The 19,767-nt window shown below is 43.3% G+C and overlaps 1 protein-coding gene across 1 annotated transcript in view; it reads right to left on the bottom strand.

The window, feature by feature from the left end:
- Window positions 1–18,913, bottom strand: part of TAX1BP3 (Tax1 binding protein 3) — a 67,457-nt gene extending 48,544 nt beyond the window's left edge. Inside the window, exon 1 of the mRNA XM_089693675.1 lies at window positions 18,770–18,913. Within this exon, the coding sequence (XP_089549801.1) occupies window positions 18,770–18,808 (39 nt within the window). The 5' untranslated portion in view covers window positions 18,809–18,913. The remainder of the gene's footprint in view (window positions 1–18,769) is intronic.
- Between the last annotated feature and the right edge of the window lie 854 nt (window positions 18,914–19,767).

The raw sequence follows: 19,767 nt of genomic DNA on the forward strand, positions 1-19,767 counted from the left end.
TCGTCGCTGCTCAAACTCTCTCCAACCCCCTTCACCCTCACTCAGCTACCCCCTCATTACCCCTATCCCACGGCCCCACCACTGCTCTGACCTCCTCTTCCACCCCACCCTACATTCCTCATACTGAAGCTCCCCCAACACTCCGCACCTTTGACCTTACTACCATCGAGGGAGTCTCCAAGATCCTCTCTGATGCCCGCCTCACCACCTGCCCCCTCGACCCTATCCCCTCACAACTCCTACAGCCTCCTTCCCCCTCCATCCTGTGGACTGCTCCTTAGTGGTTGTAAACGCTCCTTCCCCAGCAGTGAGATGAATGGCTGTGAATTGCTGGGTACCCACCACCACCTAGTGTGCTGAGATGCAGCAGCTGGAAGACAAACACCCTGCCCCTTACTGACAATAGAGCAACAGTTGCTAAGGAGCAGTCCACAGGCCACCATCCGAGGGATTACCCTGATGTCCTAGCAATAACATCCAGGAGTACTGGAGGGAGGCTATTGGATTCCAGACCCCACCTTGACCAGCAGATGACCTCAGGGGAAATATATATTTACAAACGCTCATTAAACTGTGCGTTCTAGTGAGTGTGCATTTCTTCTGCACTATATCGCACAGCACCTTATCACCAGGAGGATATGAATAGATGAGAGCACTTGAAGTCACTTTGATATCATCACATGAACTGTTTATTTTATATTTATTTATAGTATCTCTTTTCCAGCGCTGCATCTTCTGATTTATACATATATATACACATACATACATATATACACACACACACACACACACACACACACACACACACACACACACGGAGGGGAAATACATAGCCAGACAGGAACCACATCAGCAGGCCGTCCCACCAGGGGGAAGGGCTGCCGGAAACAATACATCCCATAATAGTTTGCTCCCAAGCAAGACACACAATAGAACAATGGGATGCAGCCGCATGGCAGAGAACAATGAACAACCCTCACACCAATATTAGAACATTTCACCCTGTACCCCCTAACAGGCGCAGGGTGAGTTACAGATAATTATAGGGAGCTGACACAGGGGTCTCCCCACCCCTCAAAAGGGGGCTGTGTTCCATGGGCCCCCCACCCAAAGTCACTCTCGTCACAATGGCTTAAAACTGATCTCAGGAATTAGGCATAATGCACCCCTAGACAGAACAAGGGGGGACCCACCTGCAAGGGCAGACTTTGGCTTTCCTTAGCCAAAAAAGGATAAGCAGATCAGATTTACTGACACTGGCTGTTCCCTTGGACAATTCTATTGCTTGTTTACGCAATGTATGTATATGTGTATGTATGTATGCATGCATGCATGAAACAACAAACGCCCCCTACAGACAGATACCTATTCCATGGCAAGCCCTTTTTATACCATAGCTCTAATTTTTACATAAGCTTACTATATTAAAAATAAAATGTTAGCATGGTGGTAAGTGATTAGCACTTCCTCCTAGCAGTACTGGGTTCATCGGTCGGAGTCCAAACTATGTCATTACCTGCCTGGAGTTCTCCCTGTACCTGGGTGGGTTTCCTCTGAATACTCCGGTTTCCTCCCACATTCCAAACACATGCTAATAATAGGTTTATTGGCTCTTGTCTAGATTTGCCCTAGTAGTATATGTATGTATGGATCTGAGTTAGACACCTTAAATTGTAAGCTCCTTGAGGACAGGGATTGATGTGACTGTACAATACATGTACATTTACAGCACTATATGAGTACCTGTAATAAATAAAGGCAGAGAGCAAAAAAGGACTTTAAAGTATCACATCCCCCTTTAACCCACAAGTCAATTCGCACATAATCCATAGTAGACAGTATAAATCCTATACATTGGCATAAGTCACATATACAATAGAATGATTCATATGTACAAACACTCCTGACAACAGGATGGCTTCCTGTGTTTACATAGTAACATCAAAACAAGACATGGGGTAAAGGAACATAAAAAGAAAACAATGTCTATGCTCTATGACCTCACCATAAGAGAATACAACACACACCAAAAAAAAAAAAATAATATCACACAGAATTTTAGGGCACATTTGATCTTTGGCCCCTTGTCTGCCCTGTGACGTTCAGATGTAGAACATCTCTGAAGTGCTCTCAAAGGGTGTGTAACAGAAGGTACACCTTATACAAATATCACAGCAGTCCACAAAACAGACATGCAATCTTTATTCCACGCTGACTAGTTTTTATATTAAAATATACAAATACAGCACTAGTGTCCATTCTTTGGCCTGAAGGCTACATAAGGCCCTGTGACAATTAACCCTGATTCACACCAATACGACCCCAAAGTCATGAAATTTTGAGAACCGACTATGCTGTGCGACTTGCTGCCACTAAATGCAAGTCGCACAAAAATTGGGAACATTTTTGGAGTTGCTGCAACTTGAGTAGCAGTGATTAGCACAGGGTTACTGAAAGACATGGGATGCGATTTGTAATGCAATTTTAAAGTGGCAACTCACATGACAGGTCACATTGGTGTGAACTAGAGCTTATTGTGTGGCCCTTGGGACCCCTACAGACAACAGTTTGTTATTCTCACCTACGTTTTTAGACTGAGTTCTAGTAGCTTGGTGTATGTTTTTCACCATGTTACTTTTTCTGTGCAGTCCATCCATTCCTATAGTTTAGCATTGCTGGAATGGAAGACTGGTGAAAACAGGGAAAACTCCAGTTCAAAATATCTAAAAGCAGAATAATGCACTTAAGGAAAAAAAAAAAAAAAAAGGAGTAGAATATGAAGGGAATAGACCTGGCCAGAAGAACAGAAGAAAGTTTGGGGGGGGGGGGGGGGTTATTTCAGGTGATTGCAAAATGAGCAAATAGTGCTACCAAGCAATGAGGAAAGTGAATAGAGTTCCTGGGTGCATTACTAGAAGGACCACCAGCAGGAGAAAGGTGGTCTGAATTCCCCTTATAGAAATATATCACTAGGTGGTCTGAATTCCCCTTATAGAAATATATCACTAGGAGGGACCATCAAGAGAAAGGAGGTCCTGGTTCTTCTATATAGTTCTTTAGTTATCACTACAAGGATTACCAGCAGAAGGAGGAGGTCCCGATTCCCCTATATAGATCTTTAGTCATCACTAGAGGGATCCCCAGCAGGGAATGGAAGTCTCAATTCCTCTAAATAGATCAGGGGTATTGAATTAAAATTCAAGGAGGTCTGGTCACTAAAAGTTTCTTCTGGCCGAGGTCAGAATAGAATATGCCCCCTTACATTAGGTGTCCCCATCAGAGTGCCCCTTTACATCAGGTATTCCCATCACACTGCCACCTTACATCAGGTATTCCCATCAGAGTGCCCCCTTACACTTAAAGTGCCCCTTTACATCATATTCCCCATCAGAGTGCCCTTTTCCATCACATGTGCCCATCAGAGTGCCCCTTTCCACAGTGTGTGCCCATTTGTTCCCCCTAACATAAAATGTGCCCGTCAGAGTGCTCCTTAACATAAGGAGCACTCTGATGGGCACATTTATATTAAGGGGCACGTTCTATGTTGTACCCATCAGAGTACCCTTAACATAATGTGCCCATGTAAGACTACACCCTACCTTGAGGGCAGACAGGAGCTGTGCCGGGATTCTTGCTGAATGCTTGTGTACATGCAAGGAGAGAGAGCCAGAGAGACAGTGAGCTTAAAGGGGTGGGGCGCACACGTGATGTCATGTTGCTGTGACGACCGCCCTGCTCAGCAGTGGATGTCATTGCAGACAGGTGGTTGGGGCGGTAGCACTGCTGGGGCCGTCCGCGGACCACGGTCTGCTATTTAGTGATCGTTGATATAGATCCATAATGGTCACTGGAAAGATCACCAGCAGGAGAGAGGAGGTCCTGATTTTCCTATATAGACCTTTAACGCTAGAGGGAACACTAGAGGAAAACGGAGGTCCAGATACCTCTATATAGATCTTTAGTAAGACCCAATTTAGTATGTTGAGTCCAGTTCTGGAGACCTCACTTACAAAAAGATATAAGATAGAAGGTGTCCGGAGGGAGCAACAAAACAACAAATGATCCCTCATTTGTGGTGGCAGTTTTGGTGTATGGCAAATACACGTATTTTATGTATTTGGACACTGGATTTCAAGCAAGGACAACAGGCACTTTCTGTACTTGCTGAAAAGTGTCATTAAACCCAGACTATAAAAAAAAAACTCTTGTTACATGCTATATAACAGCACATGCATACTCACAGATCCACTAAAGCATTTGTTTTGTGTAGAGTGAAATATACCTGGTTGATCCTGCCTTCAGCTGTCCCTCCCGCCTTCTCTGAGCCCCCACTGCAGCTGTTATCTACTGAGCATGCTCCAGTTCTTTTCCAGGCTCTTATTTCCTCCTTTTTCTTATCTGTGCAGCCCACATGACTTTAGAGACACACATGTGGTTGTATACATATGGTAAATGACTTTCCCTTCCCTCCCTCCTATTGCTAAACACTATGGGCAGGATAGAATCTGAGCTATCAGATGTGATGTCATTGTGCACATTCTACTGGAAGTACCAGATGGGCTTACTGATCAGAGGAATACAACTATGATATTGCTGTATTTTAATGTCTTACAAGTGCAGGATGCTTTAAAGTTGGCACCTATAGGATAATGACAATTTAATCCACATGCGCTGTTTGACCATTTATTTGATAGCAGTCAAATATATCTGGCAAGGATCCTGTATGGCACATGGTGTTGGGTGTTTGTTTCCATTTATTCACTTTCACAGGAGAGTAGAATTGTTGAATACAATTTTGGATGCAAAGCTGAGTTCTAAGTACCTTGTTTCATGGACACCAATAATTATGTTGCTTTAATTTTGCACTATACATTGGGGAAAATATTTATTTGATCCCGTGCAGATTTTGTAAATTTGGCCACTTACAAAAAAACAAGGGTCTATATTTTCTATCATATGTGTATTTTAAGTAATAAAGACAGAGTATCAATAAAAAATCCAGAAAAAAAACAAACTTATGATAGAAATTTTATAAATGGAGTTGCAGTTCAGTGAGTAAAATAAGTATTTAATCCCCTACCAACCAACAATAATTCTGGCTCCCACAGACTAGCTATGTGCTCGTGTGGTACACAGATTAGTCCTGTCAATTTAAGAAGGTGCTCCAAAGGACAACTTGTTATGTGTATAAAGGACACCTGTCTACAGAATCTATTTCTTCCATTAAAACCTCAAGACCAAATAGCTGTCAAAGGACATCAGCGACAAGATTGCAGACCTGCACAAGGCTGGAAATGGCCTTCAAGACCATCAGCAAGAAGCTTGGTGAGAAAGACAACTGTTGGAGCAATTATTCACAAAAGGAAGAAATACAAAATAACCAATCGACCTCAGTCTGGAGCTCCATGCAAGATTTCGCCTCATGGGGCAAAAATGATCATGAGAAAAGTGAGGGATCAACCCAGAACACGGGAGTAGCTTGTGAATGATCTCAAGGCAGTTGGGACCACAGCCACCAAACAAATTATTGGTAATACAACGCCATGGATTGAAATCCTGCAGTGCCCGCTAGGTCCCCCTCCTCAAGAAGGCACATGAACAGGCCCATCTGAAGTTTGCCAATGAACATCTAAATGATTCAGAGAAGGATTTGTTAAAAGTGCGGTGGTCAGATGAGACCAAAATTGAGCTCTTTGGCATTAACTCGACTAGCCGTGTTTGGAGGAAGAAAAATGCTAAGACCCTAAGAACACCATCACTACAGTCAAGGATGGAGGTGGAAATATTATGCTTTGAGGCGGTTTCTCTGCTAAAGGTAAAGGCGGACATTGTCGCATTGAGGTAAGATTTGGAAAGATTGAGTTTGAGGAAGTGGAGGGACATCCATGCCAATATGTCACTTAGTAGGTTAGTAATGCGAGAGGAGACTGAAGGGGTGAGGTGAGGAGTAGAAAAATAGATTTGTGTGTCATCAGCATAGAGATGGTACTTAAAGCCATGGGAGTTTATCAAGTGACCAAGGGAGGAGGTGTAGATGGCAAAGAGAAGGGGTCCAAAGACAGAACCTTGAGGGACCCCTACAGAAAGAGGCAGTGGAGAGGAGGAGACAGAGTTATGGGTAATGCTGAAGGAGCGCTGCGATAGGTAGGAGGAAAACCAGAACAGAGCAGAGTCTCGGAGGCCAAGAAAGTGGAGTTTTTTGAGGAGGAGGGGATGGTCAACAGTATCAAAAGCTGGAGAGAGGTCGAGTACTAACAGTACAGTGTAGTGGCCATTGGTTTTAGCAGTTAGTAGATAATTCGTGAGTTTTAGTAGGGCAGTTTCAGTGGAGTGTAGTGAGCGAAAGTCAGACCGTAAAGGGTCAAGAAGGTTGTCATCAGTGAGGTAGGAGCGCAGGCGATTGTAGGCTAGGCGTTCTAAGAGTTTAGAGGTAAATGGCAGCAGGGCGATGGGTCTTAAGTTGTTCAGGTTGGTGGGGTCCAGGGAGGGCTTTTTAAGTATAGGAGTGATGTGTGCATGCTTTACAGGGGTGGGGAAGGCACCGTTGGAGAGGGGAGTGATTGAAGATGTGAGTGAGGGAGCATAGGATAGAAGAGGATAGTGACCGTAGTAGTAGTAGTGAGGGGACAGGATCCAGGGGGCAGGTAGTGAGATGGGCATCCGAGAAAGCCTTAGTGACCTCTTTGTAGTAGCAAGGTCAAAAGAGGTAAGGTATGCTAAGTGGGATGGATGTCTGTGCAGTGGCGATGTTCCTATGAATTACGTCAATCTTGTTTTTGAAATGATTTGCAATCTCGTAAGCAGTGAGTGAGGTACTGGGTGGAGGTGGAGAAAGTAGAGTTTTAAAAGTAGATTAGAAACGATGAGGACTGGATGACAAGCTATTGTTGAGAGTGACAAAGTAGGCATGTTTGGCAGCATGGGAGGAATTGTATGTTAAGAAAGCAGATTTATATCAGGTGAATGCTTGCTGGGATTTGGTTTTACTCCACAATCGCTCCAGCGCACGACTATGTCTGTTAAGATTTCTGGTGTCGTCAGTCTGCCATAGTTATAATGGTCGGGGCCTGATACTTCGTGTAGAGGAGCAAGTGTGTCTAATGTGGATGAAAGTGAACTGTTGTAGACAGCAGTGGCCAGGTCAAGGAAGGACAGGGGCAAGATTCTGTCAGAGGCAGTCAGTTGCAGAGTGGAAAAGAGAAGGGTTAAAGTTGTGAAGGTTACTGCAGGTAATTGTTTGCTGCTTAGAGGGATAGGTGTTTGAAGACGAGGACACTGTGAAGGTGATGAGATTGTGATCAGAGAGAGAAAAGGGGGTGTATGTGAGGGGATGTTAAAGTCTCCAAGAATGATAGTGGGCATTTCCGAGGAGAAAAAGTAGGGTAGACAGGCAGAGAAGTCATCAAGAAAGCGAGACACCGGTCCAGGAGGCTGATAGATCACTGCAATCCTCAGAAAAATGGGAGAAAACAGCCGAATGCAGAGTCTCGAAAGAAGAGAAGCATACAGAGGGAGGGTTATGGAGGACTTGAAAGGTTCTCAGTGGGGATAGAAGCAAACCAACTCCACCTCCTTTCTGACCACTGGGTCTGGGTGAGTGGGTCCAGAGAAGGCCTCCATAGGAAAGGTTTCTGTAATTGCTAGTATGTTAAGGGAGTGGGAGACAAAAAGCTCATGGACAGAGGTAAGCATATTACAGACAGAGTGGGCATTCCAGAGTGCACATGAAAAAAGAAGGGTGGTTTTTAGGGATAGAGATTAAATTGAGTGGATTGCAGCTATTCCAGAGGAAAGAGGGTGCCTGGTGTGGGAGTGAGATAGTGGAGGACCAGGGTATGGGGAGATATCCCCAGAGGTTAGGAGAAGGAGGGTGGGAGCAGGATGTATATGAGTGCACATGCCTTCCTGTCCTGGTGTTTGGGTCAGCAGGTGAGTAAAGTATCAGCAGGAGGTGATGAGAGCAGTAGTAGGGAGATGGTAGCAGTGAGGGCGAGATGTATAAGCTTTGGGATGGAGCAGAGGGGTAAAGAAAGGAGTTTTTGGGACACAGGATAGTAATATGAAAAGGAGTAGAGGTGGCATATTAAAAAGGTACATGGAATGGGAATCAGACTTGTAGGAGAGGTTTCCCAGGGTGTTTGCTTGCAGTCTATCCAGTGTGCAGTAGAGGTCTTTGTTGTTTCTTCCTGCTGCTTGAGTTAAACTGCTGTGTTCAACTGCTGCTTGACACTCCAGCAGAAAATGTACTCACACAGGACAATACCCCCCCCCCCCTTCTGAGATCTCACCCATGAGCTGGACTAAAGTTATAGGGAGTTGATCAAATGAGCAACTGTTCTCCACCCAAATTAAGAACTGATAAAGGATCACATGAATTGGGGGGGGGGGGGGGATGTTGCTCAAAGACAGTCCAGACACAGACCAAAGTCATGTAGATTCTCTGATCACATAAATGTCAATGCTTTGCAGACACACAGTTTAGGGTGGAGATGAAACAGCAGCATTTACCCTAAGCTAGCAGAAAGTCAATGCGTTGCAGACACACAGTTTAGGGTGGAGATGAAACAGAAGAATCATATACATCATGCCACTGTATTTTTTTATTCTTGTAAATGAATTTTGACAACTGTAGCTTTTCTGTTTAGCAACACTAAACTTTCCCCATTACACCTAAAAGTGAAAAAATGTGGCTGGAATTCCACTTTTATTTGCAAATACTGACAAATGCTTTACTTCTCTGGACTTGTTACTTTCAGGCTCCAGGGAGTTTGTAATAAAGAACAATGCTGTTAGAGAGTAAAATTAATGGCCAGAGGTGAAATTCTTTCCCGAGATAAGATACAGTATTCCCCAGGCCTCATCCCAAATGTTTCATCTAACAAAGCCTCCACTATTCAAAAGGTTATAGCTGGAGCCTGTACATGGAACTTAGGGTTTATTTAGTAATTCCACCAAATGACAGCCACGGGTGGCCAGGGCTGCATTTCTTTTATGACATTTTATTCTCAGATCCACTCAGACCAGACAAAAGGTCTTATACACAGTATGGAGACAAGGCGATCTAGCTGTATTCCAGATCATCAGAATATGGGATATCAGGTTTCCATAAACTCCCATGTCACTTTTAAAAAATTCCTGAAAAAATCAATGTCCATTTAGTCCCCTTTTCACAGTTCAGCGTTGAAATTGTACAACCAATTGCACTACACTCAAAAAAGTACATACACTTTTTTTAGCGTTGTTAAAATTCAAAATCCTTGGTTATCCCCTCCAGCTTAAAGTGCTGGACCTGTGGCAGCATTTATCAAGAGTATTGGACTATGCCCGCCCCCCCCCCCCTTACTCTAGCTTCCAGGAAAAAAAAAAATGCAGATAAATGAAAAGTTCACCTCCTCCATTCACAGATCACTTTTGATTGATGGAAGCTATAGTACAGCATCTTTAATGGAGAGGGGGGCGAAAGGGGAGGAAATAATTGGCCCTCTTGATGAGTGCTGGTTACAGATCTGGTACTCGCATTAACCCCTACAGCACCAGAGGATTCACACTACAGGGTATATGGGTGGAGGAGGTATGGTTAGAAGACACCAGATTTCAACTATGACAGCCCGCCCCAGCAAAAGGGACACTTCACACTATATGCAAGTACTGTGCCTTGTGCTGATCTTAAACTAATCTAAATTTAATCTAAACTTAGGCTTTGATCTATTAAATATTCTAACCAGTACTTCTGGCATATAAAATGTTTTTGTACATTTTAAAACAGAATAAATAGGAGGGTGGATCTCTCCATTGAGGAAACAGACAGCAATAAAAACTGACCGGTGTTCTAATCCCTCTCCACTCCATCCAAAACAAAAGGGAAAAACTTTAGTTACACTTCATCTCTGAGCACTGGAATAAGTCCTTCTATAGTCACAGGCTATTTTACCATTGCAGAGTAAAAACTTGAAAGCCAGTACAAAATGCATGTATTCTCCTTTGATAAATCTTCAATAAATTTCTACTGACGTCTTTCTGAAGCAATAAAACTTTAAAGCACTGCTCCACCCTACAGCCGTTCTCTGGCAGATATGGTTTAGAATTATGACAGCAGCTTTGTGAATATTCAGCTTTGTAAATGATCTTTATGGGCTTCTTTCTTTATAGTTGTACAGATTCTTGCAGTTATCTGTTGTGCCCCAAGTTTATGTTGTTCATTGCCTACTGTAAAAAAATATATGTGGTCACAGAAGCAGTGGGGTTAACCCTGGGGTCCTGGATTGACACTGGTATCCGCACGTTTACATGAAAAAAGCCAAGCTCACAAGGAAGTGCCATTTTCAGGACAAATGTAGAGATCCCAGACATTGCTTACCATAGCCGGGGACAAAATGACCAATATAACAAGCATAGACAAACGACTGGAATGATCAAAATTATCCAACACTACAAATGGAGCTTTAGACCTAGTTTTTTTTTTTTCTTTTAATTGAAATATTTATTAGTTTTTCAGATTAACAAGTTGTACATACAAACCCTTTAAAAACATTAGCACAATATAAGTACATTAATCATTTTATCTCCCCCCCCCACCTATATACCCCCGTCCCCTCCCCCCATCTAACCCCTCACCCCCTCTGCTGTGCTTTTTCCTATTCGTTTCTGGAGATCCTGAACCCAATAAAAGAAAAAGAGTAAAGCCATATTATTCTATGTTAGTCCCCTATAAACTCTAAAATTAACTTTGACTTTTTAAATTCCTCCCATTTGTTCCATCTTATATGGTAACTCCATCTTATCTTCGTTCATATGGTAAAGTTCCTTCAATCTACATATGTCAAACCAATCCTTTATTTTGGGAGCCTCTTGTTTCCTCCAAAATTTGGGTATCAATCCCTTTGCTGCATTCAAATAATACAATAATCCAGATTCTTTATATATTTTTTGACTGAAAGCTTGGTACTATGAAAAAGGCAAATCTCTGGGTCTTATAGTATATCAACTTCTCCTCCTCCCATGCTCGTCTCCAGGACTTTTCCAGAGCTTCCCCCATTCTCTGGAACTCTCTACCCCAATTTATCAGACTATCGCCTACTCTGTTCACTTTTAGGCGATCTCTGAAAACCTCTCTCTTCAGGGAAGCCTAGCCTGCCCTCAGCTAATAATGGAATCTTCTACTCTTCCTACCAGTCCATACCCCCCCCCCCAGTTACTACCTTTTGTACCACTAGCCCCTCCCTCCTAGATTGTAAGCTCCAAGGAGCAGGGCCCTCCTTTCCCTCCTGTATTGAACTGTATCGTTGCCGTCTTGTCTCCTGTTATATTGTAAAGCACTGAGCAAACTGTTGGCGCTATATAAATCCTGTATAATAACTTCTGTAATTTTCTGAATCAGGCTTGCTATTTTCCCCCAACACTCTTGGATTTTAGAACACTCCCACCATATGTGATACATTGTGCCTCTACCTCCACGCCAACATAAAGGTGAATTATCTCCACTTAATCTATGTGCCACACTCGGTGTGATACCATCTTGCCAAACATTTATAATTCATTTCTACCTCCTGCATATTTACATTTCCATGAATTAGTCTATACATTTTCCTCTTTTTCCGCGTCTATTGTTACTTCTATATCCCTTTCCCAATTTTCTATAAATGGAGGCCTTATATCTGTGTTTATTTCAGTGAGAATCTTATACATTTTGGAAGTTCCATGTTTCCCATCTCCCCGTGTATCTAATAAGTGCTCAAAAGGGTTCCAATCCTCTCTTGTTCTTAAGAGTCTTTGGAAGCTTCCCTATAAAAAGTGTCTCAATTGAAAATAACGCCACTCATTCAAGACCTAGTTTAGTTTACACTTGCTATTGGAAGAGGGAAGGTAGCTAGTTTTACCACCCATCTCAATCAACACAGCCAAACAGTACCCCTTGCTTCATTTGGCAGCAAATACCACAGCCATACCCAACCAATTTAGGTGAATAGGGCCACATGACAACTGCAATGCACACAGCTACAGTATGCTTGTGTGAGCTTTACAGGTTTAAACAGGTGACATGTCATATGCCTGTCAAGAGCTCTCCGAAAAGTGCCCCACTGCATATTGCTTTTCAAAGGGCAATACTAGTATGAATGAGCCCTAACAAGCACAGTGCAATAAACTCATGCCAAGAAGTGTTACGCGATCATGCTGCAGTCAGCACCCCGTATTACTCCCATTACAATATTACTTTTACAATAAGCTGCTGTGCTGTGGCTAATCCTACAGTATTCTATGTGAGCTCACGTACATATGGCAGGTGGCTCCATTCACCTCTATGTAAGGAATGAGATGTCATTTACAAAGAGGGTAATGGCAAGCACCAAATCACAAGGCACTAAGCAACATCTCTAGAGGCGGCCATTGCTGAGACCTTCTACTGGTAGAAAGATAAAAGCAAAATAGACCGGCCAAATACACTGCTATACATTCCTGTGTATTTTCTGTAGCACTCCAGTATTTGTATTCCATCCGTACATTGGTCCAGCGTGGCACAATGTAAGTATACATATTTCATACCTCCTCTGGGGAAGACCATCTATGTAGCAGTCAGCACTACTACAGTGATAGCTGCAATCTTCCAGACCTTGCTCAAGTTGTGCCTGTACCTCTGATACAGACAGGTAGTTACTGAATGACCGGAAGCTCAATTAACTACTTAGAGAACCCAACAACGTCCTGGTAGATCATTCGAAACTACAACCTGACAGCCGCAAAAGGTGTTGGGACTTGTAGTTCTCCCATTCATGGAACACCGTGATATTTTTTTTCAGATCGTGACAACTAGAGGGAGAAGATCCCCTGCTGTCACAACGGGGATCGAGGAGGGGGGGCGGTATGGGTGTAATGTTACAAAAAAGGTGAACTTATCCCAAGTTTAAGGCCTCTTTCACACGGATGTTCCGTTTGTCCATTTTTCATCCATCTGTTGATGGATGAAAAACAAACATCAATGCATCTCTATGGAAAAACGGATGTAAACGGATGATCATCTAGTTACCTCTGCATATGTCAACCTCTATGTTTTGAAATGGATCAAAGACCTATTTTTGTTCTGTTATAAAAAAAAAAAAAAAAATGGAACAAATGGTCCATTTTTTGCATCTGTTTTCGCATTGGTTTTTTCTTTGAAAAAAAAGTAACTTAAAGTCTTACTAAACCCACAACAGTAAAATCAGACTGTATATGCAGTAAAGCATATTTGTTATAATCACTGTGGAACATAAGGGTTTAATCCTCCACATTGTGTAAAAAGGCTGTTTGATCCTGTCTTCTCGGAATCCTCCCCTTCTACTGTCCCCAGTCCATTTGCTGACAGTACAGAGCTCTAGGAGTCACTTTGCACATGCTTAGTGTGCAGTGGTAGACAGTTTTTTTTCTTCTTTGGGAGGGTGCATGTGATCAGCACAGGGACAGTCAGCACTGTCCAGACAGAGGGCCAGGGGTTATGCAGCCTCATAGGACAGTCAGGGGTGAAAGAAAACTCCTCCTACAAGATTAACTAGTGCCAGAGACTGATAGAAGTCACAAGACTGCTCTAACTGTTGATGAGAAAAGGTATTTACAGTTTATATTTACTAAAATAATTGCATTTCCATGTTCTATGTACTGTGGGAGACCATATATAGGGAATGCAGGGTTCTGAGTTTAGTAACACTTGAACTAATTAAACAAACGGAATGCTTGTGTGAAAGGACCCTAAAGAATAAGTTCACCTTTTGTAGCATATTACATCTGTATACACAGTGTAACATGTTAAAGTTATTTTATCTCTATAAGGTAGAACATGTGACTGTGCTCCAGTTCCTGCACCCCCGATCCTTCATTGTGACAGCGGGTGGGGGAATCCTCCCCGCACTTGCTGTCACAATTTAAAAACAGTGCGGGGCTCCATCTACACAGCTACGTTATTGATTCACAGAGTTCTGTGAATGAATGAACCAAGCCCTGTCTGCCATCTGATGGCTTTTAGTTCTCCACGAATTGTGAGGGGACTGATGCACTCGCACAGTTCATTGATTCTTCCTGCAGTTCAGTAACTGTCAGGAGGTATGGGCAGACAGTTGATCGAGTCCTCATGCACACTGGACGTTTTTACAGCGGCTGTTTTTGGCTTTTGACAATTTTTTCTACAGCCAGTAAACTCCCCAGCATGTTATCCTATGTGTCCATGCACACAGACTGTAATCAACGTTTTTTGGCAGGGAAGTTTTTTGGCTGGAAAAAAACCCAGGACTACTGGGTTTCTAGAGGAGTTTTTTTTAGCTGTAAAAATGCCCTAACACTGAAAAACGTGGTAAAACACAGCAAACCAGCATTTTTGGACTTTTTTTGACCAAAAAAAAACCAAACACTTTTTTTAGTAAAGAAAAAAAAAACCTGCTAAAAAACGCAAACGCGGAAACTTTACACAGCTAACATTACCAGCGTTATCCAACTACCCAGTGTGCATGGAGCCTTATGCAGGCCATAGATGGGTCGAAAATCGGCCGATTTTTCGGCCGAAAATAAAATCGGCCGATTTTCGGATCGTTAGTGGGCGATTTGGTCGGCTGTTTTTCGGTATTTTGGCCTTTTTTTTTCGGTAAAGTTGGAAAAAAATCGGCAGATTTTCGCGGCAATAATGGGAAAATCGACCGATTTTTTACCGATAAAAAATCTGCGCATGAGCAGTGACCTGCAAGAGGAAGACAAAAAGAAGAAAAAGAAGAAGAGGATGAAGATGATGAAGAGGAAGAAGAAGAAGAGGATGATGAAGAGGAAGACGAAGTAGAAGAAGAAGAGGATGATGATGATGAAGAGGAAGAAGAAGTAGAAGAAGAAGAGGATGAAGATGATGAAGAGGAAGACGAAGTAGAAGAAGAAGAGGATGAGGATGATGAAGAAGAAGTAGAAGAAGAAGAGGATGAAAAGGATGAAGAGGAAGAAGAAGTAGAGGAAGAAGAGGATGAAGATGATGAAGAGGAAGAAGTAGAAGTAGAAGAAGAGGATGATGATGATGATGAAGAGGAAGAAGAAGTAGAAGAAGAGGATGATGATGATGAAGAGGAAGAAGAAGTAGAAGAAGATGATGATGATGAAGAGGAAGTAGAAGAAGAAGAAGAAGAAGAGGATGAAGATGATGAAGAGGAAGACGAAGTAGATGAAGAGGATGAGGATGATGAAGAGGAAGAAGAAGTAGAAGAATAAGAAGAGGATGAAGATGATGAAGAGGAAGAAGTAGAAGAAGAGGATGAAGATGATGGAGGAAGAAGAAGTAGAAGAAGAGGATGATGATGAAGAGGAAGAAGTAGAAGAAGAGGATGATGATGATGAAGAGGAAGAGGAAGTAGAAGAAGAAGAGGATGATGATGATGAAGAGGAAGAAGAAGAAGAAGAAGAGGATGAAGATGATGAAGAGGAAGAAGTAGAAGAAGAAGAGGAAGAAGAAGTAGAAGAAGAAGAGGATGATGATGATGAAGAGGAAGAAGTAGAAGAAGAAGAGGAAGAAGAAGTAGAAGAAGAAGAGGATGATGATAATGAAGAGGAAGAAGAAGTAGAAGTAGAAGAAGAGGATGATGATGACGAAGAGGAAGAAGAAGAGGATGATGATGATGAAGAGGAAGAAGAAGAGGATGATGATGACGAAGAAGAGGATGATGATGATGAAGAAAAAGAAGAAGAGGATGATGAAGAAGAAAAAGAAGAGGATGATGAAGAAGCAGGAGAAGAAGAAGAAGAATGAAAAATTAGAGGAATTCCAGTACGGCAAAAAGTGTCCCTGCAGAGAGCTCCGCTATTTCTTTGACAGTTCTTTGACAGTTCCTTGACATTTACAGCGGTTGCAACAATGTATCTATTTGTTTCCGAATAAAAACATCTGTATCCTAAATGGAAACAAATAGATACATTGTTGCAACCGCTGTAAATGTCAAGGAACTGTCAAAGAAATAGCAGAGCTCTCTGCAGGTACACTTTTTGCCGGCTCTAGACGGGATGAAAATCGGCCGATTTTTTTTACCATTGATGGTAACGTCGGCCGCTTGATCGACCGATTTTTCGTTTTTTAAAAGAAAAATCTGCCGTTTTTCTCCCCATCTATGGCCTGCATTAGAGTCTGAAGGATTCTGGCATTGGACCCATGATCTGCTGACTGTAGTTGCAATGCATTACAGGCTGCAGTGTAAAAAAAAAAAAATAAATGCACATTTTTCCTTCAAAATCATGTGCATTTATTTATTTATTTATTTTTTACAGAAGGTAAACTTACCCTTCAATGAATACACAGTTTTCTGACTGGATGAGGTGAGGAGGACGAGGTGCACTGGTCCAAGGATGCTGATCTATCTTACATTTGAAATTCATTGAAAAGTTGCACATTCCCTGTAAAGAAGGCCCCCCCCCCCCAACTTTTCCTAAATTTCACAATCAGCACAAATCTTTACATGCTCATGTGAAATCACCTAACACAAGAAAAAACAAACAAAACACTCCACACTTTTTTGCTTTCATCTCTATCTCTTCCAATTTTCAGTTTCAATGAAGGCAGTGATGCCACCACAGCAAGCCACTGATGTGCGGGTGTGATCCCATGCATGCCAGGCTGTGTATGTCCATAGACACACACAGTTCAGCTTGGCCCCGCCCTGCTCCCTCCTCAAGGATTACATCCAATGGCTCCTACTGCGGTCTCTGAGCCGGTCATTTTGTATTGCTGTCTGTGCCCCCCCCCCCCCCCCATAGGGAGATTCACCCCATCTATGTCATGTTTACCATTATCATTGAAAGTAAAAGAAAATCCTACATTTTTTGTTGTCCCCAGAAAAGTAATAGAGGGGAAATCTTCCAATGGGGACACTAGTTCTGGTGACCTGGGGGTCCCCAAAGAATTCCCTTAATTTGCAGGGATTTCCTCTCACTTCCTGTTTGGTTATGGGACAGGAAGTGAAGGAGAAATCTCCACAATGAGATACAGATGGCAAACAAAAAACTGACAGGGGACTTAACCCTCCCTTACGCTATCCAAAAATGGAAAAAAAAAAAAAGTTTTGCCTATAGTTCTACTTTAACCACCTCCCGCCCGCCATATAAGGAAATGACGGGCGCAAGGCGGTTCTCTCGTTCTGGGAGGACATCATATGACATCCTCCCACTCTATCTGCGCACCGCAGCGATCAGTGGTGCGCTGTGTCCGATCAATAGAAAGAGCCAAAGATATCGGCTCGATCATGTGATCAGCTGTGTCCAATCACAGCTGATCACATGTAAATAGGGAAATGCTGGTTATCGGCATTTCTCTCCTCACGAGTTGTCACGCTGACAGCTCATGAGGAGAGGAGAGATGGTAATCGGCCTCTCAGACGGGACATGGGCACTTATCAGGGCACTGATGATCAGTGTGCCCTGATGATCAGTGTAGCCCCAGCAGTGCCACCTGTCAGTGTCCATCAATGCCAGCTGTCAGTGCTCATCAATGCCAGCTGTCAGTGCCTACCAGTTCACATCAATGCCACATATCAGTGCCCATCTGAGCTGCCTTTCAGTGCCACCTATTAATGCCGGTCCGTGCCACCTATCAATGCCGGTCCGTGCCGCCAAACAGGGTCATATATGAGTGCTGCCTTTCAGTGCCACCAACCAGTGCCTCCTCATCAGTGCCCATCAGTACCACCTATCAGTGCAGCCTCATTAGCATACATCAGTAAATGAGAAAAATCACTTATTTACAAAATTTTATAACAAAAACTAAGAAAAAAAAGGTTTTGTTTTTTTTCAAACTTTTCAGTTGTTTTTGGTTTGTTTAGCAAAAAATAAAAAACCCACAGGTGATTAAATACCACCAAAAGAAAGCGGTCTCAAAAAAAATACAAATTTCATATGGGTACAGTGTTGCATGACCGTGCAATTGTCAAAGTGTGACAGCGCTGAAAGCTGAAAATTGGCCTGGGCAGGAAGGGGGTAGAAGTGCCCGGTAGGGAAGTGGTTAAATATCTGACCAGCAGACTTTATGTTTTGTATAAAATGTGTTGCAGTAATATTCTCATTATACAGGAATTATACAGCTCCAACAGATGACAACATGATGGCAGGCAGTACAATTCCAATACAATGGAATCCAGTAGGAATCAGCTCGTTTGAGCTTACAATCGAAGAACCACTTCCATTAGTCCTGAGGCCGGCTTCACACCCATGTCTCTACATTTTCATGTGTTTTTCCACCCACTGACGCCTATGGGAGCCAAAAATGCACCAATACAGGGGTCCGCGCCTTAGGTGTTTCAGTGATGTGAATGGGCCCCATAGTGAGTAATGGAATTCCTCCTGTTGTACAATGGGCACCATAGGACAGATGACGGAGAGGGTGAGCGGGGTCAGGCTGTGCTCAGACAGGCGATTTTTCTGCGTCCTCATCAAAATGCACATTATACAGAGATTGGTGTCCACTGCCCAGGTGTCGCCTACCTATTGGGGGGGGTGTACACCCGGAGATCACCCATGTCTGTGTGCCAATCACAGGGGGTGATGGGTGCAGGGACCAGAACTGTCCACAAGGTGCTCAGCACTCATCAGTACCCCATGGCCCTCTATGGTATATTGAGCACGGGGTGGGGGATGGGTGATAGTGCTGTCGGTGTGTCCGGTGCCCGTTATGAGGGCGGTGTACGGAGCTCCATGCCGGGATGAAGTTCCGCGCTCTCTCAAACACACACATAAAGTACACAAGGAGTTGTCAGGAGTTTCCTATGTCCGCCCCGCCCAGCCCACTCACCACTACGGCGGTCACCGGCTGTCCCGGAATGAAAGACATGACGACGGCGGACTCCGCTCAACTCGCCAACACCCTCACTGGACAAAGCAAGCCCGGGCCTCACACATGCCCACCTCATGAATATGAATGTAGCGGGCGGGATCTACGAACATACTCCACCCACAACATGCATTCCGGAATCCGGGATCGCCAAACTACGCCTACATTACAGGCCCGCCCCTCATTACTACCACACCCAACTCTCGTTATGTACTGAAGCCACGCCCCTACAAAGCAGCTCCTGTGAATGTGCTCCTAAATTATGCAGAGCTGTGTCCGCCCCATTACAGAGACCTCACCTGTACAGGCAGAGGATAGGTGCCCCGCCCACTGAACTATAAATAATAGGGCACGGTGTCCGGCTTCTGGTAGTCTCCGCCCCCTCCCACCACCCTTCCACAGAGCGGGTGACTGGAGAAGTACAGGAAGGTGGTCACTAGATTGGACTCTACCAGCCAGTGCTGGTTTAACATTAAGCTGGCCATACATTATACAATTTTCTTGTTCAATTTCCTTTAGATTTATTTCAACAATAAATACAAGGGCCTGCCTGACTGCATACAAATTGAAAGTTTTTAGGTGTGCCCTCATGTTACATGGTTCTGGTAAATCTAAAGCAGGGCTCTCCGAATCCTTTAACTCTCATGCGCACTGGACGTTTTGATAATGCTGGTAACGTTAGCCGTGTAAAGTCACTTTAATAATGTGAGGTTTTTCAGCTTTTTTTTAGCGTTTTTGCATTAGCGTTTAGTGGCGTTTTGCCGCATTTGCAGTTTTTAGTGTTCTTTTACAAAAAAATTTTTTTGGGTTAAAAAAACCTCTAAAATCGCCAGTTTGTGGCGTGTTACTGCGTTTTTCAGCATTAGAGCGTTTGTACAGATAAAAAAAACTCCTCTAGAAACCCATTAGTCCTGGAGTTTTTTTTCCTGCCAAAAAACGGTGACTACAGTCTATGTGTA

The sequence above is a fragment of the Staurois parvus genome, unplaced genomic scaffold (assembly GCF_062004578.1).
Source record: "Staurois parvus isolate SC_StPar_1 unplaced genomic scaffold, SC_StPar_1.0 ptg000635l, whole genome shotgun sequence".
In the NCBI taxonomy this organism is placed as follows: Eukaryota; Metazoa; Chordata; class Amphibia; order Anura; family Ranidae; genus Staurois; species Staurois parvus.